The 27,679-nt window shown below is 35.7% G+C and overlaps 1 protein-coding gene across 1 annotated transcript in view; it reads right to left on the bottom strand.

Annotated features, from left to right (window-relative positions):
- The window catches only part of LOC105388259 (B-cell receptor CD22), a 31,674-nt gene extending 4,354 nt beyond the window's left edge, over positions 1-27,320 (bottom strand). The window contains exons 1-7 of the mRNA XM_048630139.1: positions 27,068-27,320; positions 4,288-4,561; positions 3,221-3,347; positions 2,700-2,896; positions 1,916-2,026; positions 1,080-1,280; positions 276-442 (exon numbers count right to left, since the gene is read on the bottom strand). Coding sequence (XP_048486096.1) covers positions 276-442; positions 1,080-1,280; positions 1,916-2,026; positions 2,700-2,896; positions 3,221-3,347; positions 4,288-4,372 — 888 coding nt within the window. The 5' untranslated portion in view covers positions 4,373-4,561; positions 27,068-27,320. The remainder of the gene's footprint in view (positions 1-275; positions 443-1,079; positions 1,281-1,915; positions 2,027-2,699; positions 2,897-3,220; positions 3,348-4,287; positions 4,562-27,067) is intronic.
- Between the last annotated feature and the right edge of the window lie 359 nt (positions 27,321-27,679).

The following is a 27,679-nucleotide window of genomic DNA, read 5'->3' on the forward strand; positions in this document are numbered from 1 at the left end:
TGTCGGCGATTTATTGCCAATTAATTACCACTATTGAGTGGGAACTCTGAACTGAATTGGTGACAATATGGTATACTAGATCTATTTACACAAGCAAAGAAGTTGATGGAACATAATATAGGAGGCCTTTGATGCGGGTTAGTAAGACAGTTGGTCGGAAGTGGAAGGGTGAAGACGTCTTGGGATGGCGCTCCTTGAGTGATAGCCAAATCTTATAGGAACAATTTAATTCGCTTATGAAGGTTTATTATAGGAAAAGGTACACGTATCCGTACCTGATTACTATGCTGCGTCAGATGCCTATGATCCAGCCACCAGGCGAGGGTGGGCGCGGGGTGCGACCCCCCGGCCCGGCACCCCACCACCGCGGGCTCGCCGGCACGCAGGGTCTCCTCACTGTCGGTGCCTGACACCCAGTGGATGGACACGTTCTGAGGGGACACTGGAATATTGAAGGTGGGAGTTTAGTCAGTGTAACCCAAGGGCCGCGGTGTTGAGCGGACACCCGGAGAAAACCAATACAACACAGCTCCTGAAAAAGTTCTTTGAGCTTGGTTGAGGCACATACTTACTAATAACTAGTATAACTAGTTGAAGTACATGTGTTCGATACCGGACGAACCCAGTTGAATATTTGTACCTATGTGGGTAGATTGAAATCAATCCACTCCTTTTTGTACGGCTGGTTTAAGTTTTTTTTTGACAAGATGTCAGTTGTTCAGTCTTCGTCTTGTAGTTCCGCCAGTGTAACTCGGCGCGGCCGCGATTATCGGAATAATTGTGAATTAGGTACCTAAGTACTATTTGTGTAACTATTATTAACTGAAAAAGGGAATTTTGTGAGTGAACAACTGAACATCAAGATTCCTTCCGATTTCATCTTCGAGGGGGCCCCCACGCCCCGAAGCCTGGATCTTCGACTTGCCTAAGTGAGTAAAACCTATCACATTTATTATCTAACAGGAATTCACGAATTACCTACATAACCTACATTCACGTTCTGGTATACGGATGAAACAGAACTGTGGAACATCCCACATAACTTACAAGGGAGTTTAAAAATGACGATAAGTACTTACAATACAGTTCAATTTCAACGGACGCCTCAACCGGTGCAATCAGCTCCGTGTTACTAGCGCGACAGGTCAGCGGGCCGGAGTACTCGCGAGTGAGAGGCAGGTATAGCTCGTTCTCCTTCACTCCAGGCACCTCGCTGGCGCCGTCTGATGCGTCCACCAGCACGCCTCCGGAGTACCAGGAGATGCGCGGCGGCGGCCGGCCTGGGGACCAGAGCAGAGGGAATGTGGTCAGGATAATCATAAACTGGATCTAGAGCGGTGGTAGCTCAGTCGGGAAAGCGCCCGCTTCTCAAGCTAGAGATGCGGGTTCGAATCCCGGTACTGACATGTATCGCTCTTACCGTGAAGGAAAATATGGTGAGGATACCTGCACATCTAGATTCTAGATGTCTACCCTAAGTGCATAGTACTCCTTCAAAAACGGCGATACAGCTCGCGTGAGTACAAATGTACCTACAGCGAAAACGGTACTCTGAATACCCCTTTGGGTATTACAGACGTGAGCATAATATGTTAGGTAGCATGTAGGTATATTATTATGGATCTAAGAAAATTGGATGGATGGCCCCAGACGTACGCAGTGGAAAAGCATATAAATTTCAAGGGCTCTTCAAATATTTAGGCACCAACCAACAATAACCGGTTGGTAAATAAGTGTAATTTATTGTTTCTTTTTTTTTAAATACTTTCCTATTTTTGTTTTTATAAATTAATAATTGCTTAAACGTGATGGCTCTGTCTCCTTATATATATAAAAAAATCTAACTAGTCTGTCTATTTAAAACTGACTCTGACGTGGTACTTAAATCATTAATAACCGTTTTGTGATATCTTACCTCCGATGACTAAACAGCTCAGCATAAGCGTATCTCCCTCGTGGTAGGGGCCCACTTTACTCTCCACTTTGTTGCCCATTTCATCCAGAAAGAAAGGAAAGCTCGGTACCACTGGAACAAAGAAACCGCATATTATTGCATGGCTAATATTACCAAGCAGTGAGTCAACAACCAATTTGTAAAAGATAATAAGTGGGTACATTTGCTTAGTGATTTGTGAGAAGACTGCACATCTAAGCAGAAAAGCACCCGGCTTTTATGATTCAAAACAACTGAAGGTATTATTTAACCCAAAATTATACAGGTAAGGTATTGTAATGTCGACGAAATAAGGACATAAAAGTAATGGTTGTTAGTTTGTTACATGTAATTAGATAATTATCCGAATCGGCAATTTGAATAAAAAATGTGTATAAGGTAGGTCATTTCCTTACTCGAAATAAGTCACCTTGGAATTTTTTATGTCGCATTAATTCTTGTACCTGGGGTGCCATATCCACTTTCCTTGCCTTTTTTGTTTCTCAGACTGACCTTCTGTTTATTGCTTGCCTAACGCGTGTTTTACTACCAAATGCAGCCCGCAAACCTACCGACATATCGACTCATCTTCCAACCATATCCTAGCCAAGCTTTGTAGATAAAACATTTAGGTATTTGTTACACTTAAACATACACACCAACTACAGATGAGAGAGATGAGAAAATAAAGTAATTTATAGCATAACAATAAATGAAATGAAATATAAGGAAACTATTAACTTAAACAAACAGACATTTAACTCACCAACAATGCTCAAGTTAACCCCGATATTCCTGGTCGGAGTCATCAGGAAGTCCACCCGGCAGTGGTACAAGCCCTCGTCATCCTCCTGGAGCCTGGAGACGGTGAGGGTCGTGGGCTGCCGGTGCAGATCCACGGAGACGCGGCCCGAAGAGTTGAAGAACTCGTTGGACCACGAGCTGCCGATGCGGGCGTCGTAGCTGGGGAGAAGGGGAAAGAGCGTGATTAGAGAGAGGGGTTGGATGGTGGGTTATAGAATTGAAGGGATTGGTCAGTTGGACAGGACATTTTATAGGCGCGGAGACAGCCGATAGACCATTGCAGTGTCGGATTGGTAGTCATGGGAAGGGAGACTTTTATCTTTACCATTGATACCCACCGCAAAGAAAACATTAACTTTACTAGACCAGCTAAGTGATCCTTCTTCATCCTACAAGAAATTCAGCAATTATGAAAATTAAATCGTGTTGAAATTGCACTTGATAATCAATCCACCACGCCCTTACAACCAAGATTTATCTCACCTGTAGACGGGCGCATTGTCCTTGTACCACACGAGCAGCATCATCTCGTCAGCGGGCTGGTCGGGGGCGGAGGGACAGGCCAGCGTGGCGGCGCCGCCCTCCAGCCCTTGTGCGGCGGACACGGGGCCTGGAAACCAGGGGAGGGCTGGTGAAGAGGTGGATTGGGTTGTGGTACAGCTAGGGGATTTCTAGCCAGCGTAAGTCTTCGCTGTAAGGTATGCGTCCACCCTTTGGTATCGTAAGTATCGGACCAAACGGATGTTCGATAAATGTATGGAGAAAAGGCCGATGATGTGCCGCAATTGTGTGAATTTCTAAACAAAGTCCATTCGTACGATGGCGAAAGGTGGACGAGGTGGCGAAGGTTTTCCATGGGAATTAGAGAGTCTAGCATGACGAGATAAAATGATTCTTCAGCTTATTGCATGGTAAAAGTTATTTCAGTAGTACAGTAAGGGGCAGATAAACCTGACCCCTCTCAGAAGCATTGTTACTATGAGAAGGGGGTCAGGATTCTCTGCACCTGACCGTACCAGCGATAATGTCATAAAAAGAAATAAATCTATCACTTTTATTTTCGTTTACTAGGGCGGAATATAAGTTAATACCGTTAATACTTAGCTCACCTAGAATCTACGTTTTATAATGTCGTCGAGGCTACAAATTTCCCATAACACTAACGACTAACGACTTATTAATGGAGCGACGTACTTACGTTATGGATCAATAATTAAGTTGTTTAAGGAGGTTAAATGCCGATAAACTGTACTTATAACATTTTGGATACTGATAAATAATATTACGTTGGCTGTAAAGTGTTATTTAGCAAGAACTACATAAGTTTGTTAAAAAATTTACAATTAATATGTATAAAGCATGTTGGTAAATGTACATCCAGCAAAGAACTATAATATGTGATGTGACTGGAATAAGATAAAATGAAAAATACGTAATCTTGAAAGAGCTTGTTTAAAATCAATGCACTTCTAAGGTATGATGAGTATGATAAGTATTATAAACAAATCTTAATTTTTAAGTAAATACTTAAGTAATTTTCCTCGACTCACCATCAGCACCAGGTATGAAGGCTGTAACATATTTGATGAACAGCAGTAGAAGAGGCGCCAACCCTCGGCGCATTCTATGGTCCATCCATACTCCCGCGCAGCTCTCTCATTGGTGGAATCGAGGCTTGCTCTGCTTTGCCATTGGTCGAAATGGAATGGTAGCGTAGGGTTGGTAGACTCAATGTTTTTGTATTGTCATTGCTTAGCTTTTCTTGGTATCTGGTAGGTATTTGATGAACAGGAGTTCCGGTACAAGCAACAATAAATTGTTGGTCTGTAACAAAAATAATTTTAATTACCTAAGTATATTTGAAACGGATCCTTAGTCAAATTTAAAAGTAAGTACTTATGACCCGGAACAACATTTAAAAAATCCAACATAAAAGAACACTAAAAACTAATCCAACATATTATTATTGTTATTCAATTTAGATAAAGTCTACATCTATACATCGACCTAACTAGCCCTACTTACTTACCAACCAGACACTAGATAGATTCAATAACTTTTCAAACAATTCTCGACCTTTCTCATCAATTTCATATAATGCTTTTTCATAATATTATTATAATTATATTAATATATAAATATTAAAAAATACTGGATGCTTTTTCTGTAGAAATAAGACCGTATGTATACACTATACACATATGTACTTTATTTTAACTAAGGCTTTTCTCGATTAAAGAGTAACGGAATAATACAATACGGTACAAAGGTATACAACCTTATAAGTAGGTCCTTGAACCTACCTAAAGTTGACTGTCGATAATTATACACTAAGGAAATCACAAAGTAGGCTTCTAAGGTTTTTGTACTTGCCGAAATATTTTTATACAGGATGTTGACAAAATAGGGTGACTTGGGGAGTCATTCTGATCTTCAATTAATTCGTGAAATTAATTTTAAGTACATGAATAAAACTGTAATCCCCGAATTTGTCGTTGTAAAGGATCCGTCTTTTCTTTAAGATTAATTTGGATTTTGTACCTAATGGATATTTAAAAAAAACGACTTCAAAACTCTAAAAACATATTATGAATCAATATATTTTTTTAAATTAAAGCGCAGCACAGGCAAATAGTTATCCTGTATCTAAACAAATACGCCTACACATTTGTCAGAAAGTTCAAAAGGATCGATACCTAAATATTACTATACGGTCCCTTTGTCTTCATTATATTATGGCAACAGCACAGAAAGCATGACCGTATGTACAGTTAGCAAAAGGGATAAGTTGTACTCCACCCCCAACGCTTAGTGCCAATTTCTCCATAGTCGGTTATCTAACCGACAGGGATTGATTTATAAATTAAACGTCATCTCTATATAAAATTCATGACAGATGTGTCAAAAGTTAACCACTACTCCCTGGTTATGCTCTAACCGAAAATGGAGAAATTGGCACTAAATCTTTCATACTTATTTAAAAACTGAAAAATGACATATTTAATCGAATAATGAGTCGAATAAACACTGTGCAGCGATTGCAAGATTTTCAAACCTCCGTTAACGTTGCGTATCGTCAACTGTTACTATCAAAATGAAAGGCAACTTTTTTAGTTCCAAAAGCGACTACGTTGGCGCTGTTCTTTTCCCATATGTTTGTGTAGTATCGTACAAGATACAACGCTAGCATATTGCCACATTAGCCTGTGATAGGGGCTCTGTTCAGCCTTTGTTCAGCGCATCACATTTTATCTTTCATGCCGCTTGTACCAAATATTAAAAAAAAACATATCTACATCGGTCGATACTTATCTCTTGTGTTTATAGTACGGTCAGGTGCAGATAAACCTGACCCCCCCTCTCATAGTAACAGTGCTTCTGAGGGGGGCCAGGTTTATCTGCCCCTTACTGTACATACGTAAACCTATTTATGGGTGAATATTTGAAAACGAGTGTTTTTGCCTCATTTACCTGGCATTTTTCAAAATTGAACTCTAGCCCTTTTGCTGTAAACTCGTGCTTAGGGGAATCGAAGATTACCTATATAATGTGATTTGCCTCATGTTTTGACGAGTAGTTTGTGAGATACGGTAAGTGAATTAATGAGCCTGCCAAACGAATGAGGAATAAGCCAGAACAATGAGAACATGCAGACATATAAATTAGGCTCGGCCAGATCAATTATAAATTATTCATTACCTCGTAATAAATAAAGTCTAATTCAAAAAATGTTTATTCAATCAAGTTAAGTAAAAAATGTTTTTAAACATAAAATCAAATACAGATCTTCTAACATTCTAGAGGGAGCCTATAATCATCGCGCAATTGATACGCTTCTAACGATACCTCATACATCAAAATATATCAAGCCGTTTAGGCTACAGGAGGCCACAAAGAAACGGACAAGTAAACATACGACATCCTCCTCCGGGTCCAGTCGGGTAAAAAGTTAATAACTATTTTATTTACGTACCATGTTGGCACTGGGTTTTCTCCTCTTTAAATGTTCACTCACTGTTATAATCAAATATGTTAATTTATTTTACTACACTTAACTTGTATCTTATCCTACGTCCAACAGTACATACCTAAGAAGACTTAATATAAGAGACAATAATATCTAAAAATAATTGCGAAATAATTGATTATTACATAATAATAATCAATCCAATTATATCGATAGTATTGGCTTGATTCCGGTATCGATTTAATCGATAGTATTGTCGAGATTATACAATTATAATCTATAATCAATATCGATACTATCGATCTAATCGATATTATCGATAGTAGAATCGATTTTTAGATTATTGGGGGGGGGTCAATCGATTAATCGATAATCGATTATCCTGCAACACTAATCTGAACATGACCTGTCAAATTTGTTTGTTTATTCTTCTTTATTTACCAAACGTCAATTTATGGCATTGACTGGTCTAGTTTCGCTAGGCTCAAACCAACCTACTTACTTATACTTATTCCCAATCTCCGCTGGGGAGCAAAGGGCCGAAGTGAAGCGCCACCATTCTTTACGATCTTAGGCCAACTACTTACATCCGCCCAGACATCCCCACCTGGCATATTTCCTTTTTGACAGAGTGCTGCCATGTTTCGACTCGCGGTCTGCCGAGTCTTCGTTTACCGCCTTCGAGATGCCATGTCAGTGCTTCCTTTGGGACGTTTTCAGTACGCCTGAGTACGTGTCCAAACCAACCTAGCGTAGACATAAGTCTTTAATTATAATTGGTCTGGCATCAACAAATTCATCTGGCATTATGTACCAGATAAAAACAGACAAATCAGTGGCAGATAAATGAGTTTTTACATAAAAACAATAAATTATTAATTAAATTGTGAACTTAATCATCTACCTTGTTATGGAAAAAGGTAGAATACAGTGTGATCACGTATGTGGTTAAGTAACGAAACAGAAGTATCATCAGCAAGCATGTAGGGCAGGACATATAAATTAGGACACTTACCGTACAAAGTCCAGATTATCTGCTTGCTATCACAATTTATCGTCGTCACAAATCGCACGCGGACGGTGCACTCTGCCGGCAGACGGGCGGTGGACTGACCTGATTGAACTCGAACGCAAGTTCAAAAATATTCAACCCTTCAATGGTGGCGTTCGTGAAAAGACACGGCCAGACAAATTAGTTTTTATGGTGCGGACGTTTTGAAAAGCTTAATAACTTTTATTGTATTATATTTAGAGGACAATGAATATTAAGGACTTCACGAGTATATATTGAAATATAAAGGATTTATATTTTAAAGTTTTCAAAGCGAACATTGTAAGACTTATGAACTAAAATGTATACGAAATTGGAGTTTGGACGCGCCATATAAATGGGATTTGAGTGTTATCTGGTCATAAATTTTTTTAATTTTATATGAATCGTTGTAAAACTGTAAATAGGCCTTCATAGAGAATTTCATTTTACATGTACCATACAAATATAGCCTCAAAATTCGAAAAAATAAGTAGATTCTCCCGATGAAAACTGACAAATTTAGCGCTCCAAATATTCACCCTTATAACTTGCATGGAATTGTCCTGAAAGCCTGAAATTACACGCGTTTATCCAGCTTTTATCTTAATGACGGAAACGCCCTGTGCGGTCGCTGAAAACCAATTTACTTGTGGTAATTATTATTGAAGTCAGATCGTAAACATGTAGGATACTTACCTACGTGAAATATGTTTAAAGCATAAAAAATATTATAATATTGAGCGGTATAGGGGTGGATGTTTATAAATTGTTCAAAACTTGTACAAAATTCGCGAATAATGTTTTGTATAAAAACTATTTTTATTTTGGTGACACACGGCCATTCAACCCCAAACTAGACCGAGCCTGTAATATGGATATCGGACAGCTGATATAATACAGGGTGTTGCAAAAAGGGTATACTAAGCCGAAACCTACAAGTAAAAAGTCACGTGACCAACAAAGTTTCTAAGATTCATTTTAAAAGTAAGTACTTATATACCTACTTGTTCAATTAGGTACCTATTCGAATTGATGACCTAACCTAACACAGATAGACCACAGAGGCAGTTAAATAATTTATTATAACGTAGGTTGAAATTAAAAACCGGTTAAGCTCGAGTCGGGCTCAGGCACTTAGGGTTCCGCATCACTAAGTTTTTCTGCAAATTCGTCACAAACATAACTTTTGTTTTTCATAAAGTTTGTTTGAAAAACAACAGTGGGCATCTATATTTTTTTAAGACTACTACTAATGGATTTAATTTCAATTAGACTTTAGATCTAGATACAAATGGATAGCGAAGTAATTACTTAACCGTTTTTTTCCCTTGATGTTCGGAGGTTACGGAACCCTAAAAATCTATGAGATGACCAAAATTGACCTTCCATTTTCTGAATAAGTGTCTGAGTTTTTAGCATGTGAGTAAAATGCTTCGAAACAGTCACGTTAATTGTAAACCAAAGCTTTTAAGGTTTCTTCATTTAATTATATGGCAGTTGCTTTAGGTATGCAGTTTATGATTTGAATATTGGTAGGCAAACACTAACTCACAAACACGAGCAGGCAAGCGTGGTGTGGGACGCCCTGCGATCCCCTATGGCTGATCTAAACTTGGAATGTGGAAATTGACATTTGTACTTTTTTTTAGTATACCTATACTTATGTGTCGTCATAATCTATATACGATAGCGAATGTAGGCGTTTAGTTAGGTATTTCATTGGCGAATTAAATTTATAATAAGTTACCTATAAGTTTAAAAAAATTAAACGAGTAACAGTGATTCACCGTGATGGTTAGGTATTGAGACATCCTTATCCGGGTCAAACTATGATCAGTGTTGAGTCGGTATAGTTCTGTGGAATCCAGACAGGTAAACTGTAGAATGAAATGAAGTATGGGATAAACCCATAATACCTAAAGCCAGTAAGTATAAAGGATGAAGACTGGTCTACTTTCATATAAGTACTTAAAGGTGCTTTGGTCTTTCGGCCGAATCCCCCCTCTCAACTCTTTCGGCTTAGTATACCGTGTATGTGTACGTGTCGAATTTGTTTGTAAGTACTTATAATAAAATGAAATTAATTAAAATTATGAGATTGATGAGTTACGTCACCCTTTTTCGGCTTCCTATACGACTTTGCAGCACCCTGTATTTACGAAGTTCCACTCCGGGCCCTGACAGTGAAGAAAAACATTCACATCTATTTTCAGCTTAATGAACTGGGCTATTTAACTTTCAACCTGTACCTAAGTAGGTAACCGGATACCTGGAATAACATAACTCTGAATTCTTTTTAGTTTGGGTTTGTGTAAGCAGCTGATGCTGCTCATTGGTCGCGAGTGTATTTAACTAGCTGTTCCCGCGAGCTTCGCTTTGCCTTAAAAAGTTTTCTCGTGGGAATTCCGCGATAAATAGCCTATGTGTTAATCCGCGTTTCAGATAACTCCATGCCAAATTTCTTTACAATTGGTCCAGTCGTTTTGACGTGAAGAAGTAGCCTATCTTCTTTCTCAGGGTCTAGACCATATATGTATATCAATTTTCATCCAAATCCGTTCAGTAGTTTTGGCGTGAAAGAGTAACAGACAGACAGACACTCGTACATACCTACAGACAGTTACTTTCGCATTTATAATATTAGTAAGGATTAGAATTGTCATTAACATTGATGAGATTCAGCGATGAACCTACGATGTATGAAGTACAAAACCGCCTAGATAATGTAATTCCAGCGATAAAATAAAACTTATTTTAATCCATTTCAACTTGATGATGATGAATGATTGATAGCATCGACGACCATCAGTGTCGAAAATAAAGTAATAATAAATTAAGTAAACGAGTTATTTTGGTCCATTACGATATTGGGCAAACAATTTTTTTGTTAATTAAAATAATGTACTCATGTGAATTAACATGTACTTAAGTAGAAACCTTTGTAAAATAAAATTTCGTACGATAAGAAGTATAATTAAGTAAATTTTCAATTATAATAATTTTTATTGATATAATTAATATTATGTCAAAAAAATTATATAATTAAGTATAATTAAGTATAGTTGTATACTTTATATTAATGTAGTTTATAAAATATCTCTTATTTTCATACGCTACCCTTTTTCATTATTTCTATTTCCTTTCAATTTAGTTGTCTGGAAGAGATTACTTTTAGTAATAAGGCCGTCGATTGTGCTATTTATTTTCTGTTCATGTTTGTAATACTGTTTCTGTTTGTGTGCAATAAAGAGTATTTTATCTTATCTTTATCTTATTGTCAGAATCTGAATTTACTGTAAGTAACTAAGTTTTAGTACTTTCCTTAAACTAAACTATTACCTACTCAGGTTTTACGGACGGTACAGTAAGTAAGTAGGTATTGTTATAGCATAGGTAGGTACTATACCTTAAATAACACCCATAATGATGTGTGTATCTTTTTGTCCTTGACTTTTAGTATAAATATTCAATTTCATACCTATCTTTTCTCTACATTATTTATACTGGCCTTGTTGTTTTTAAAGAGGCTGGCATTTGATACTCGATACGATAAATTATTTGAATAGGTATTTTAATGTTTTCTTGTTTATGTTTACTCACTGCAAATAAGTTTTTTTTAAGTTACCATTTATTTAATACTATACACAAACCAAGTAACTAACCACCGGTAATGACCACATGAGCCACCCCTTTAATACCCTGCATAAATACAAATATGCTGTTTGTATTGTACCTATCAATATACTTATTCAGATAAACTGCTATTACTTGAACTTTGGGCCCACACAGGTAAAAAATACGAGCTAAATATTGAAAGCTAAGCTCCAATTTCACAATAATCGGTTAAATCGTAACCAGGGAAAGGTTGATCAATTATACATCATTTCCATATTATATATTCTAGACAGATTTGTGTCAAAAGTCAAGCAATAATCCCTGGTTATGCTCTAACCCACTATGGAGAAATTGGCACTAAGCCTATTATTATTAAACTGTTATCTCATAAATAACGATCCTATTCATGACAAATAATCCGGTTGTACGAGACGTCATACCTAATCAATTAGCTAACGTCGATGCTTAAGTTTTTGCTTTGCGGGTTTTTAACAACTGTGGTCCGAATTGCCACGTTTACTTCATAATCCATTCTATGTTTTATTTCATCAGATGGTCGCTTTTAAGTAAGTACGGAACAACTAGGTAGTTCATAATAATATTTAATTACATGTTTTATGCAAATTGGATTTTCATAAAAATGAGTCACATTTCCCTCATGTCAATGTCTGGCTATGAACCATTATGAACTATCTTTGCTTGGAAGATGTTTATAGAGCTTCCACTATGTTATTGTCATCAAATATGTTTGGGATTTCGAAGATCAAAAAACCAATAATACCTACAATAATAGACAAGGTATAAAGAAAAGCAGCCGTTTTATGAAAAAATATTTTTATTTAGGTACCTAGATTGAATTATGAAGTGAAAGGGTTCTATCAAAAGTGTCGATAGTAGGCCTACTGATGTATTAATTTCTTAAAATAATTCGCTATCGCTATAGAAATGCAAAGATTCCCAGAATAAGGTAAGTGACCTCAAAACCGGATCTACGAGTTTGTCAATTATGGCGTTACGGGGATCCATACCAGGCGCGGATCCAGACTTCAAAATAGGTGATGGGCAAGTCAAAAAAAAGTGGTTTTGCCTCGCCTTGAGGTACTGATAGCAGATTTTTTCTACAGTGAAACTATTAATTCATGAAATTAATGTTTGAGGTACTAAAATTTTCAGGAGCCTGGCACCATTAGAAAAGAAACATAAAAGTCATAACAACTGTTTATGGTAGTTGGCGGTTATCTGTTTTTTCAATTTTCTTAATAATTATTAGGATAATCTAGATAAAAACAACTATTTACGCTTGTTTGCAATTAGGAGGAAGAAGAAAAATATTCGTAGTCAAGCTAGGGAAGTTATTTATCGAGTTTATATACAATGTTTAGCGGAACATGAAGCTGGACACATTTTGTCGAATTTGGAGGATGTTTACGCTCGTACAGCGTCTATGACGGGTATGTAACATTGAACAATTTGTAATAATTCATTTTTTATCAGTACCAACGCTTCATTTATCGATAAACCTAGGTTTAGAGCCCAAGTCGAACATTGTTTACATACCGCTGGTTGTAGGTTTGGGCTGGTTTAAGTTGAGTCAAACCATAACATTTTGATACTTGAAGTTATATTTTTTGTTTACTTAAGTAGGTACTAAATTCTCATTTTGTAACTCTGTATTTCTTAACTTAAGGGTAGTTTCAAATAAGCCTTATTTATTTTATTTTATAGGAGTATCGGACAGTACCGTCTCGCATATTGCAAAAGAGGGCTCTGTAATGGAATATTTCTAACTCCTGGAAGAAACAGAACAGGCCGTCTAAAAAGATAAATTGATGATTTTACTATGTGTGCCCGTCAACAAATCCGGATATTTTATACAGTTGTAATAACGTTATCTAAATAAATATTTATCGGTTTCACTATTAGCCTTCATATTAACACCTCCTAGCTTGAATAATGAGCTTTTTTTGTGGATGGTAAGTTGTTTTTAAATACAGAAATAGGGTAGGTAGTCACAGACAAAATTTCAAGTATCAAAGTCAGTTTTGTTTTGCTATATAGGGATGCTACATGAAACATAGCTGCGCCCTCATTTAATTTCAGGACTTTATAGTTTCAATGTATGTTGGTAGTGATCATAATAATATTATGGTTATTCTAAATGCAATTTTTCCTCCACAAAAGCCCTCTGGATCAATCATTGTTAAATAATTCTAAACTGAAATAAAACGGCCAAGTGCGAGTTGGACTTGCGCACTGAGGGTTCCGTACAAAGATAAGCTCTCTCAAAAAACAAACTTAACTTTAGAGTTGAAATTATGTTTACATATCGTCACTTCTGCAACTTTAAATGTTAGTAGGTATGTAATCACAATACTGACTATTACTCGTAAACGTGCAAAGTCTTCTTACCTGAGATAGTTTTCCTTTTAATTTCGTCATATGAACTAACTTAATCTGTGATTTTTTCATATTTTTTGGACCAACCATTTAGCCAGCATGGGGGGGGAGCACTTGAGTCTAACAAAAATTTGCACTTTTAAGCGTAATATTTCGTAAACCAATCATTGAATCAAAAAATGGTTTGAGCATACCTATAATGTTTTGAAAGACCTATTCAACAAAACAGCTCGAAAATAAATCATCCCCAATTTACTTGTAGGTATGGGTACCGCATTTTTTTTTTAATGTTTGATTTTACTACTTTTTCGGGGATGTAAATTTGTAGATCTATGCGAAATATTGCGAAATATGAGCTTGATAGCTTTACCCATTTCTGAGAAAAAGGGCGGTGACAGACGTAAAAAGTGATTCTATACGCGTTCTTTTTTTCCTTTTGAGGTACGGAACCCTAAAAACACGTTTTGAATTTTTTTACCGACAAAATTCTATTCTATTTTCTGTAGGAGTGTAAGTACTTGCATCTGGCTCTCTCTAGTGGAACCTTTTTGCATATCCCCTAGGTCTAAACTGCCTTCCTAAGCTTGGACCATATCCCACAATGCTGGTCCAATGCTATTTAAAATAAAGCCTTTTTTTGACAAAATAATGTTTCAGATTTCCTCATTTTGGACCCAAATATTATGTACCTAGGTATTATGAAGGCAAAAGTAAGTACTTATATAAGTTTGGAAGAAGGGAGGCTATAAAACAAAAAAAAGATTTTTAAAATGCAGTTTTTACAGTCATAACTCAACGCGCGGTCATTTAAAAGTAAGTTTGTACATACTTCAAAAATTGAATTCTATTTGTGAAGAATTTTAAAGTATGAAATCCTATACCTATACATACATAGTTAATTACCCCTACAACTTTAAACAGCTGAATACCATGAACACTATCAAGAGTTATATGTATCCTAGCTGTTCCCGCGAGCTTCGCTTCGCCTTAAAAAGTTTTCCCGTGGGAATTTCGGGATAAAAAGGTCTAGACCCTATGTGTACCAAATTTCATTCAAATCCGTTCAGTAGTTTTGGCGTGAAAGAGTAACAGACAGACACAGTTACTTTCGCATTTATATTAGTTAGGATACACATAACTCGTATCATTTTGTTAGATAATTCACGCTCACAGGCAATGAAAAAATTAAAACAAATTGAAAAAAATATATAAAATTATCCAAATTTTTTTGAATTTGATCAAAAATTTTATGTTTTTAATTAACCGACTTCAAAAGGAGGAGGTTCTCAATTCGTCGGGATCTTTATAATAACTGTACTTATCATAAAAACTATTTGGCTTATTTAGATCAAACTAGTCTCGTTGTATTCATAAAATTGTGACTTTTACTATAAGCTGAATTTTAATTCAGAATCTTGGCATGACTGAAAATTTTACGGTTTTTTAATTCTTTAACAACTATGTGGATGAATTTAGGAATTTGAAGGAGGAAAAAAAATATTTAGCATAACCCGAAATCATCACCACCAACATAATTATAAAAAACAGCCATACGAAAGTGATAAAATTACGAAATTGTTCTATTGAAAGCCCGTGGTGTGTTATGACAAGTCATTTAGGTGATGGGCATGCCCATCTTGCCCATATGGGTGGATCCGCGCCTGATCCATACTAAATAAAAACCACCATTTTGTTTTTTGCAGAGGTGGTATTAAATTGGATGGTCAACAATCTGGTATAATGTGAAAAATATTACAGTGCTAACATAAAAAATACCTTAAATATGTAAGTACTTATACTCACACACATGTGTAAAAATGAAACTTGTTTCGAAAATTTTGAAATAGTACCTATTTTGTGTATCGTATTTATAGGTAAGCAGAACCAACTACATATCTGTAAATTTCTCAAGATTCAAATAATATTATACCACTATTAAGTAAGTTATAATTTTAGAACACCCTGTTTGTTAATGTATGAGGATAGAATAAAGGCTGCACCGCATGAAATCTTAGCTTCTTTTTTGTTTCTTTCCAAACAAAAGAGAACTCGTAGACTGTTCTTCTATCAGATTGATTCATGTTTAGATTTTAGATAAACAAATGAGTTTTGTTGTTCGTTTTAATTGATAAAACTGCCTTTTATAATGTACGATAATGTGTCTTGTCTACATTGAAATATTGTTTAAATAATATTGTATTATAATAGGTAATATGTTCCCGCTGTATCCCTAGAACTACGATTTCACGAATATAACGATTATTATCAGCATAACATCATTATGATGATAAAAAATAACAATATAAGACTTATAATATAAATAAAAAAGGACTATGGTTCATAAGGCAATAGATCTCAATCGATTCTACACTAAACAAGAGAATGAAAAGTAATAGTTTTTTTATACATATAGGTACAATATGGCATCCAAAGAAAATATGAGAGAGTGTGGAGTTAATGAGGATATGACAGAGGATAGGGTAAAATGGCGTGACATGACGCACAAAGCCGAGCCTAAATAAGGAAAAAGGCTAGGAAGAAGAAGAAGAAGAATATAGAGGCATCCAATAAATACGTACGAATTGTTTCATAAACTGTCAGTTGAACGTAAACCATTGTACGGAATGTTGTCTTTATACGGCTGATGTCGGTCTGTCGGTCTGTTTACACTCGCTACCTACCGCTGGCATTCAAAAGAAAGATTTGGACAGCAATGATTTTTAACACTATCTCTGGTGTTGGAAGAAATAAGGTCGAGATGTGGGTTGCTTATGTTCTATCTACACTCACGTGCAAAGAAACAGTTCCACTTACAAATTCCCGACACTAATGGCCTTATTTTTATAGTACGGTGGCCTGCGCCTAAAAATATACAGGCGGAATTTTTAAAATAGCGATCTCAAGCTCACATGCTGCTCAAGCACATCCACATAAACACCACTGCTACACACATCACACACAAAACGTCCTCGGATTTATAACAGATTAAAAAGTTTTCCCGTGGGAATTCCGGGATAAAAAGTAGCCTATGTTCTTTCCCAGGGTCTAGACCGTATGTATACCAAATTTCATTCAAATCCGTTCTGTAGTTTTGTCGTGAAAGAGTAACAGACAGACAGACAGACAGACACAGTTACTTTCGCATTTATAATATTAGTTAGGAAGTTAGGATGTAGCTGGTCCCTTCATCATCAGGGATCGCTAATTTAAATCTCCGCCTGTATACTTTTAGGCGCAGGCCACCGTACATTTAATAGGAAATTTGAACAAAATGTTTACGTTCTTAGTTGGTAATATTCTGGTGAGCTTTTAAATGTACTTCAATATTTTAGACGGCGTTATTAAGCTAGCCTTTTCCATTAAGGAATAACTTGATGATTTTTGATTTTCTGACTGAAACTTTTTCATTGCTCGTGAGTATATAAGGATATGTAGACAGGAAAACTAGCAAAATGTGACCACTCGGCGTACTAGGAATTAAGTTCCTTAAAATGAGACGAGCGGCTATTTCTTGTGATAGTTTAATCCACAATTAATACGACTGGTAAAAGCTTTAAAGTACCTAGGTACCTCCGGAATTGAGCTCCAGACCCAGGAGATTTAACGAACGGGAGCTGTCGTGCAATCGACTCGTTTAATACAACGAGATAGAGTCGTGGATCGCGCAGCAGAGCTCCGAAACTTCGTTTTTCGTCGTATAGAGTGACCCCACAATACTGTCTCTTATTGACCGGTGTTACGGCTGGATTGATGATGAATAAGTAGTTACTTTACCTACACATCCTTCAATTAAAGGCTGGCGATGGATTTTCTCAAATAAATTGATTGATTATGAAATTCATGAATCAAATTATCATGTGCTATTCATGATTGATTGATTACTTTATTCCATCTGATTACAGTAGATTAAATTAGTAAATTAAAAACTGTTACTACTTTTATTTGTACTTACCTACATGCTGAAAACAGTTTATTGGTTACTTACTCTTCTTACTTATATTTTTTTACAAGTACTACACTCATAACAGCTTTAAGTCGATCAAAAAAGTATTTTGGCGTACGATCCTACGTGATGTCGTAGTATTTTTGGCTTTATGTTACGCTTAGTTTTTGAGTTCTATACAAGGGAGAGTATTTATGTAGGTACAGTATGTTTATTTACGTAAGTAGGAACTATGTATGTTTTATCTGTCAGCTGTGGTTTCTAACGCAGTAACTTCACATTCTGCTTCATGATTTACTCCTTCAGTTTTCATAAACACATCCCTTTGTTCCCTTAATGGCGCCTGGAACCTGCAGTGAGGAAACAACTAAATTTAACTCGTGACCCACTAACAGGTAATAAAAAATCATGTTTCATTTGTTTGAGAGACGGTCCAGGTGATTGGATGCGTATTTTTGATCTTGTAACTCTATTACATCATCAGCCTATTGTTGTTCCACGATCTGATGAACTCATTATATTTTTAACCCCCGGCAAAAAGAGCGGTTTTATAAGTTTAAAGTGTTAGCCAAAGGAGTCAAAGAACATGACTTAGGAAGCGGTCGTTCAACAACTGTTATTCTGCCATTATTTAGAATTCGCGATAAAAAGCGGCTTCTCCATGGAAACTTCGTTATAGTAACGTAACTTTTTACCATAGACTAATACTTAATGTATTATTATTAATTAATGTATTATTCTATGCTTTTTACTATAGAGATAAAAAAAAAACTAACTTTCCAAAACTTAACCCTTTACTTCATACGAAGCCATTTATGGTTCCTGAAGTTTAAGATTTTTTTCTGCCCTTAATAAAAACGGTACTGAAAAAAACATATCACTGTACTTTTAATCAGTTCTCCGTGTAATGGAACGTATTTTTTGTGTCTGTGGTAAATGTCATCTGTCAACATAACCACACTTTTAAACAGGTGCATGCGCAGTTTCGTGTCAATGATATTTTTGTTAAACTTTGAAATTCTGCAAAATAAGTAAAAGGTAAGATATTGCTGCTAAAAAAAATATTTTCACATTGTGCAAAGCTTATATTTTCTGAAACTTTTTGATTTTTCAATCATTATTAATTTTATATACCTTATTTACTCCATTTTCTTCAGGAGCCATTTCTGGCTTCGTATGCACACAAGGTACAAATGCTTATGTCAGAAATGGCTTCGTATGCACACGCTTATACTAATTAGTTATGTGTCCTACCTTTCCAGAATGGATCCTTCACGCTTTTACGGCACTTACAAATATACTAAGTCAATACCTGGTGATGGCTCTTTAAGTAATGACTCAGCTTCCGACTCCGATGAAGATAATATCCCGCTTTCTAACCTTCGCTCCCGCAAGAAATCCATAACAATTCCTGCTTCCGATATTGAGACTTCTGATGAGGAGAAAGATGTTGTTATACCGAAAAAAAAGGCTAAAAATGCCCGGCTTAAAAAACAAAAACAAACTAAACAGAATATTTCCTGGACGAATGATAAAATGCCTGCATATGACCCGAATGCTTTTAAATTTACGGGTAGCCTAACCTTACCTGCATCCATCGAAAATTTAGACACACCTGCTGATTTCTTCAACTATTTTTTCACAGATGAGTTGCTTGATTTCATTATTGAACAGTCGAATTTAAAGTCTTTACAGGAGAATATCAACAAACCGGCTAATATTACGAGGGCGGAAATGGAGCAGTTTTTAGGAATCGTCATCTTTACATCAGTAGTTCAACTACAAGCTACGAGAAGATATTGGTCCAATAATGTGGGTGAGAAGCAAGTGTTTGAGATTATGACTTGTAATCGTTTTGATACCATCAAACAATTTCTACACTTCAATGACAACAGCGCTTACAAGCCCCTAGGTGTACCTGGCCACGACAAGCTTTTCAAAGTAAGGCCTCTTCTAGAAAAGATTCGAGAGAGATTACTCACAGTCCCAAAAGAGGAATTTTTAGCTGTAGATGAGCAGATTATTCCCACAAAATGCCGGCACGAAATGAAACAGTACAATCCCGCAAAGCCACATAAATGGGGATACAAGAACCAGTGTTTGAGCGGCGTCTCTGGGTTCAGCTATGACTTTGACATCTTCGCTGGTGAACAAAGCAACACTTATCCTGATGATGCACCAGATCTCGGCGTTAGCTCAAACGTTGTTTCCCGGCTTACAGCTACCGTACCTCGAAATGTTGGCCACAAAATCTTCTTTGATAATTGGTTCAACAGTATCAACTTGCAAGTGTACTTGTACAAAATTGGATTGCTTCCACTTGGTACAGTCAGGCTAAATAGGGTGCCAAATGCAGAAATGCCTACAGAGAAGAATCTGAAGAAGAAAGGTCGGGGTGCCATTGCCGAGAAAGTCGCTACTGTAGACGATGTGAAACTAAGTTTGGTTTCATGGTACGATAACAAAGTTGTGAATCTGCTTTCCGCATTCGTAGGTAGTGAACCTGTTTCGACTAAAACGAGGTACTTTAGGAAAGAAAAAACATATAAAGAAATTGAGTCACCACAGGCAGTTGACGTGTATAACCAATATATGGGTGGAGTGGATTTACTGGACTCGTTGCTTGGATTATACAGAATCAAGATAAGATCTCGTCAGTGGTATAAAAGAATATTTTTCCACATGGTTGACATGTGCATTGTCAATGCATGGTTGCTGTGGCGGCGTAAAAATGGTGATGTTTCAATGCCCCTCTACGACTTCAAACTCGCCGTTTCAGAGCATTACAGGATGTCCGGAAAGAGGATAATAAAGAAGCGCGGCCGACCTAACTCTGTGACTACTCCTCAAGGTTCACCAAGTACTAGCAGAACAGGCACTCCTACAGGTCGCAACGAATCTCCTGGACCAGCCCAAAAGAAAACACGAAATGCTCCAGCTAGAAGTCAAGAACTGCCTTTGAATTCGGTGCGAACAGATAGAATTGACCATTTTCCAACTCACGAAAATCATCGTCAGTTGTGTCAAAATGGTTGTGTATTTCGATCTTACATCAAATGTGAAAAATGTCAAGTTTTTTTATGTTTCAATGAGAAAAGAAACTGTTTCAAAAACTTTCATCATGATTAATCTCCGTCTATGCAGTGCATAGGAAGCCATAAATGGCATAGGCACATGTAGTACTTGTGCATACGAAGCCATTTATGGCTCCTGAAATTATTTTCTAAACTAAAGTACTTAAATTTTTTTTTCATGAAAATTTTTCTTTATGTTCATCTATTAAACGATATTCAAGTGGTTATTAATTTTTTTCATCATCCCTTCATAATTCATGCAGTAGAGGGTTAAGATGAATCCTTTAGCTTAGTAACTATACCACTTTCGCAACAATCTGTACCTATAAGTACAACAAGATTTTTATCCATCAATGTAAAGTGACAGATTACGGATGTAATTAAAATAATGGTGTAATGAATTAACGATGTTATTGGAACCTTGAGGACCTCGGGGTTAAGGTTCAGTGAGTTGAGTGAGAAGTCGGACAAGATGGCGGATAAAAAAACAACCTTCGAGAAATAACTCCTATAAAAAACGCAAACTTCATTGAACCACAAGGTTTTAAGTTATGCTATCCGACTTTTAGCGAAATTGAATGTTATTTTTCCAAAATATGTTTCAGTATCTTCAGTTTTATACTGGGTTCCTACACTGAACTTCGGCTATTCGGGATTATGGAGCATTTAGGTACAGAATAAAATTCTACCCCGTATCTATCTCTATATACCTATCATTAGGTATAGAAAGATAATACTGTAATAAAATAACGTAATAATTCATTATAGGTAGGTACTTGAGAGACGACCGAATGGCGTAGTGGTTAGTGACCCTGACTACTGAGGAGCCGATGGTCCCGGGTTCGATTCCCGGCTGGGGCAGATATTTGTTTAAACACAGATATTTGTTCTCGGGTCTTGGATGTGCCCGTAAAATGGCAATAGGCCCGCCCCCTATTACATTGGGACGAACATAACACTCTGGCGAAAAGTGGGTGCAGCAATGCACCTCTGCCTACCCCGCAAGGGAGTACATTAGTACAAGGCGTGAGTGCGTGTTTTTTTTTTTTTTTTTTTTAGGTAGGTTCTTTAATTATAGAGACAGAAATAGTTAGTTACATGCCATTACTATTTCCAAATAAAATCTGTAGAAAGGTCAACATAAATTGGCTACCTATTTCCTATTTTTAATCCGTATTTCTTTACATTGCTTACAATTACACTAAGTAAATACTATTAAGTATAAGTTCTATAAAAAACGGACTGTTATTTAAAAAAATGTCAACGAAAGTTACTGACTTTATGAAAGTCCTTCACATGTACTGCAATAACAGACATTAAGCAAATTAATAGATGGGTACCTATGTAATAATAACACTAATACCGAATAACTGAAGTTACAGTGAAAACCTATTCTGGGCTAGTAAGCATTACCAATACAAATGTATTTATTAGGTCATCCTGCTTCTTGTAATTTTAATAAACTTTACTTCTTTAGAGGTCTCCTTGATATTCTACGATAACTTTTATAGTTCCGATTTCATGAAAACATTGTTGTGCCTCTACCGAAAACAATCTAAAAACATATACATAGGGTGGCCCTGTAACCTGTACTGTTAGTTATGCTACAAACTAAACAGGGTGATTGGTAATAGCTGATAGGAGACATCATTACCATAAATTACTCTCAGTATGTCCTTGTAAAACGGTTTACCGTCAGCGAAACAAGTTATTAACTTATTACACTATTCTTTTAATTTCACAAATATTTTATTTTTACTTGTAGTGTCCTATACTTAAATGTTATTATCCAGTCAGTTTCACGTAAGTATATACGAGACCATCAAGTTTAAGAATGGAATGCAGAGTTGCGAGGCAACGGGCTGAATTTTCAGTATGACTTGAGTTCATGATTAATAAGTACTAGCTGTTCCCGCGAGCTTCGCTTCGCCTTAAAGAGTTTTCCCGTGGGAATTCCGGGATAAAAAGTAGCCTATGTTCTTTCCCATGGTCTATACCATATGTATACCAAATTTCATTCAAATCCGTTCAGTAGTTTTGGCGTGAAAGAGTAACAGACAGACAGACAGACAGACAGACAGACAGACAGACAGACAGACACAGTTACTTTCGCATTTATAATATTAGTTAGGATGTAGATTTGCTCAAGTGAAAAAGTCGGCTATTCATATGATTCGAATCTTGATTGACCTGCGTAATAAAAAAATGGTCATACCTACTACCTATGTATACCAATGACGAAAGAAAAAACCTACCTAGAAAGATCTAAACCTACCTATCATCTTGACAGTTTCAAGGATTCTAAAAAAATGTTGCCTAATGTTGAAGCACATAGAAAACATAATTTAAAGTGGTATTTTAGTGACCTCATGTCAAGATAGAAGGCAACACAATATTTTTAGTCCGAAATATAACGTAAAAAAACCTTTACATCCATTAATTTTCTCAACAGTATACTTTTAATTAATTTGGGATGTGGTTAAATCTACAGTTATGTTTATGTATCATATATTTGTATAGTACTTCGAAATAATTCGAAAAGGCTGAACCTAAATTTCCTTTTTATTTAAAGATATTGTTAAACTTTGAGTATTTTTTTACTCTAAACATAAATATTGTACGTACCTATACGTATATCTAAGCGATTAGATTTAACTTATTCTATTTAGTTATAATCCGATTAAAATTCGTCACCTTTCTGATTTCGACTTCTAATTGAGTTCAATTAAAACGATTTACATCATATTTTATGCATATTCACACAGCTGTCAATTAGTAGATGAGCGATGACGAATTTTAGATGATTTTTCAATAAATAAAGTAATTGAGTATTATTTAAAAACAACTTTGCAACACAAACGTACGCCTACGATTATTTTTATATAAATACCGTCCATTATGTCATCTAGTAAATGATGATGTGGCCATGCTGCTTCCAATGAATTTTGCAAGGCCCTTGTGTGACCAGTGTGACCACCAGTATTATCATAATAAGTAAGTAGGTGCTACGTAAATTACCAGTATTTATCAATCTCAAATTTGTCACAATTTTTCGAGGTGGAAACTTTTGACACATAAGTATTTTAGTTTAGTTGCTACTCAATTTGTAAATTAGTTAAGTCTCAAAAAAATATATCAAATTCTTAACATTAAATATTTATGTAGAAGTACATAACCTATTCAATTTTCAGAAAGTGCTGGTTTAAAAACATGAAACTCGGAAAAGTTTACGGTTTAGGTTACATACTTAGGTTTGTATAGTTCTGATAGGTGAGCGATAGAGCCTTAATATAGAAAACCAGAATAGCCAAATCAGGATATTTGGTATCACTTGCGATATAAACTACGTAAGGTTATATCGATTTAGAAAGTATAGCTGTCATGATAAATTTAGTACATATTGTGTAGGCATTTATAACAGTATAACTCTTAATTCGACGTGTTGAGTTGCATTAGGCAGGGTTTGAAAGGTTGACAGGCTTTGATAGAGTAAATAATAGTTTTAGTCCAGCTTTCGGTATAGTACGCAACGGACGCATCGCATTCAGTGTTCTTTGTATAGAAATTCACACAAGTGCGTCCAGTTCATCAGTATTGCCGACGCCGTTTCTCCATACATTTATATGACAAACCTTTTGGTGCGATACGTACATATATACCCGATAAGTGGACGCTTATCTTTAAACCAAATGATTTCGATACAGAGGCTTTCTGTACCAATTATGTACAATAACATAATATACCAGTAGTGGCTGGATGTGCAAAGCTGAACACAAAGTGTGAAGCTTATTTCTAGAGGCCTATGTCCAGCAGTGGGCGATAGTTCAAATAACTAACACACACAATAGATTCACACGCTTTCTAGTTTATGAAGTTTTTCTTTATAATCGACCGCGATCAATACAATTAACTTTATTCTCAGTAATGCCAATACCGCAGTAAATTCGGAGAGACCTGCTTTTATACTGAGAATTTTCGATTAATACCTAATGAGGTACATTGGAATTCTTAGGTACCTGTCTAGGACTACTAGGACATCAAAAGCCATAATTTCCACGTAACTACCTTCCCACCTATGTTTTTTAAAATTTAAAACATGACCTAGTCTAAATTTCCATTAATTATTCATTTCAGTAGTATCAGTCAGAGTTATATGTAATTATTTCATACTTCCTTATTGTAACTAAAATTTTCCCATCCACTTGACATACCTACAGCTTTCCATTGCAACATTATGTTATTTTTCAATTTATATTCTCGTGAATTTTATAAAGTGGAGGATGTTCAGATAGCACCTAATAGTCGTCTATAGTTTTTTTTTCTATGAATGGAACCTAAATTACCTAGGCAGCCTTGTAACACTATAGTTATAAAATAAAAGAATTATAGGGCTGGTCAGCCAGAGGACGAACGGAAATAAATCGATGTAATTCTATTGTGGACAAAGCGGCAACCTTGTTATAATAGAGACATCAATAATTTGAATATGAATATGTAAAAATGGTCGTATAGAAATCTAAAATGATCTTATTAGAGATCTTAAGGTGGAATTTCACCAAACGCTAAACGTATTTATATTTAGTAGCCTGTCAAAAGTCTGTCAGTACAAAATGTATTTAAAATTTGATTTAAGTACAATTTTAAATAGGTTTTAACATTTGTTAAAAGTGACCCAGATTATATTCTTTTTGTATCTGTCAAAACGGTCAAAACATAGTTCTTGTATTTTGAGTACTTATTCATACTTTAATTTTGTGGATATTGACTAAAGTAGTCATTAGAAGTTAGATTAGTTAGCTACATAGGTACACGTAGCTGTTAACAACATAAACATCCGCAAAACATATTCTTCCATATAAATCGTAATTTCTATTTGTTAGAAAGGAAACTCATTAGGAAGCCTAGAAATAGCCATAGTTGGTTCGTTTTCAAAGAACCAGTGGCAGAGCCCATGTGTGCTTTAGGGAACTAACTAATTACTTACTTAGTTTACATGTTAAATATTTACAGACTATTTCGAGAAGTATGGGGGGAGCAAATAATATTTCTGAACAGGTCAGTTCTCCAACATAACAAGGCTTGAATAAAATGATTCTAAATCATAAGTTTTTGATGCAGTACTTCTAGTATTAGTAAGCAGATGACGCAGTAAGCACAAACAATGTAAGCAGATGACAGAATAAAATTTCCTTTTTTTTGTTTTCGTAAATTATAAGTACTTAAAACCCGTATAAGAGGCTTTGAGCTTTGTGGCCACAAGTAGACACAAAAATATATGTATTTTCAATTGGTTTCAAAATTAAGAATGACTGACTATGTTTGGAGAAGCATATTTTTAAGCCAAAGTATAGGTACTTCGTGAATTTAATTGTACTTAATATTATTGTAAAGGTTCAAATTAAATTAACCTAAGTACCTAAAATGGCTAGGGATTGATATGGATGTAGGTATCTTCTTAATTTAGGTTATTAGGCAATTTATATGTATTCATTTTATTCTATTATGCAATTTTCATGCGAAACATTTAAATGACCACCTATCTTGATCGCCATCACACCAATTGTGACATTTTGGAAGCCAGTTTTCGTTTTATAAATGTACGATTTAAACGATTTTATCTAAAACATATTTACATTCTCGCAATTCTTCGAAAACGTCTACGTGTGAGACCGACGAGAGCGCGTCCAATTCGATTGATCGAATAATCGATTTTATTTCACTTTTATTAAAATTGAAACTTCACTCTGATTGAGCTATTAATATTAACAAAAAACTATTAATCCCGTAATAAAAACGCCTATAGCGGTGACTTTCAAAAGAATGGTTTTCACGATGTGTAATCTTTCGGCCGTAATTTTTAATTAATTCATCGGGGAAAGGTTTTAATTAATTATTTTAAGTTAGGCCTCTTTGTGTTTGAGGCTGAAAGTTAAAAGGTTAACATTAAGTAAGTATGTTTATTTATCTTTGGATGGGTTTCTTTTGAGTATGTGCTAAGTACGGTAAGTAGCTATGTAATATAGTTTAAATATAGTAGGTAGGTAAGTAGGTACCCACCTACCTGCCCAAAATTAAACTGCAGACTTAAAAATATGATGAATTTAGGTAGTAGGTATCCATTATTCACATTTAAGAAAGTATAGTATTCTAGTAATAAAATAACTAACTAAATGTATTTACTTAATTAAAGTGTTTAATAGTTTATAGTATATTTAAATTAAATCGAAAGAATAATTTATGTTGACACATACTTGCCCAAAAACCTTTAAAACGAAAATAAAAATACAACTTTATTACTTACCGAAAATATAACAACTCCAAATTAGAATAAAATTTCCGTCACAGCACACAGTAAAAAAGACGCACACACAAACAGACCAACCGAATCATCACATTTACACCGTGTTCCGAACACCGCACTCACAAAACTTTCGAAAACCGAACTCGTAAAGTTCGAATTTAAATTCGGAATGCCGCGTTCCGAATTTGACTTAGTTCGAAACTGACGTGCGTTCAAAAGCTCGCTTCGTCCCTCACTGGAGGAGCGAGTCGTATCGGAGGACCACGGACTTCGATCGGAAATGGTGCTTTCTTCTTTGATCTGCGTTTATTTGTGCGCTTTATAACCATTAAGTAATTGATTGGATTGAGGACTGTGGGTCTACCTGATAGATTTAAGTATACCTATTAAGGAAGATAGAGGACTGTGTGTCTGCCTGATAGATAAAAAATAGGCTCGAGGAATTTCTTTTGCCATTTCTTGACCTCATTGATCAAGTCTTTTTATGAATGTAACTCTGTCTTTCGGCTTCGTTTCATCGAAAGAATGAATGCGTCCGTTGTGGTAAATCTATTTTCGTTTTTTTTTTCAATCTATTCATGTCACGATAATATATTATTTAACAATGCAAAT

This window comes from Plutella xylostella, chromosome 25 (assembly GCF_932276165.1).
Source record: "Plutella xylostella chromosome 25, ilPluXylo3.1, whole genome shotgun sequence".
Classification (NCBI taxonomy): Eukaryota; Metazoa; Arthropoda; class Insecta; order Lepidoptera; family Plutellidae; genus Plutella; species Plutella xylostella.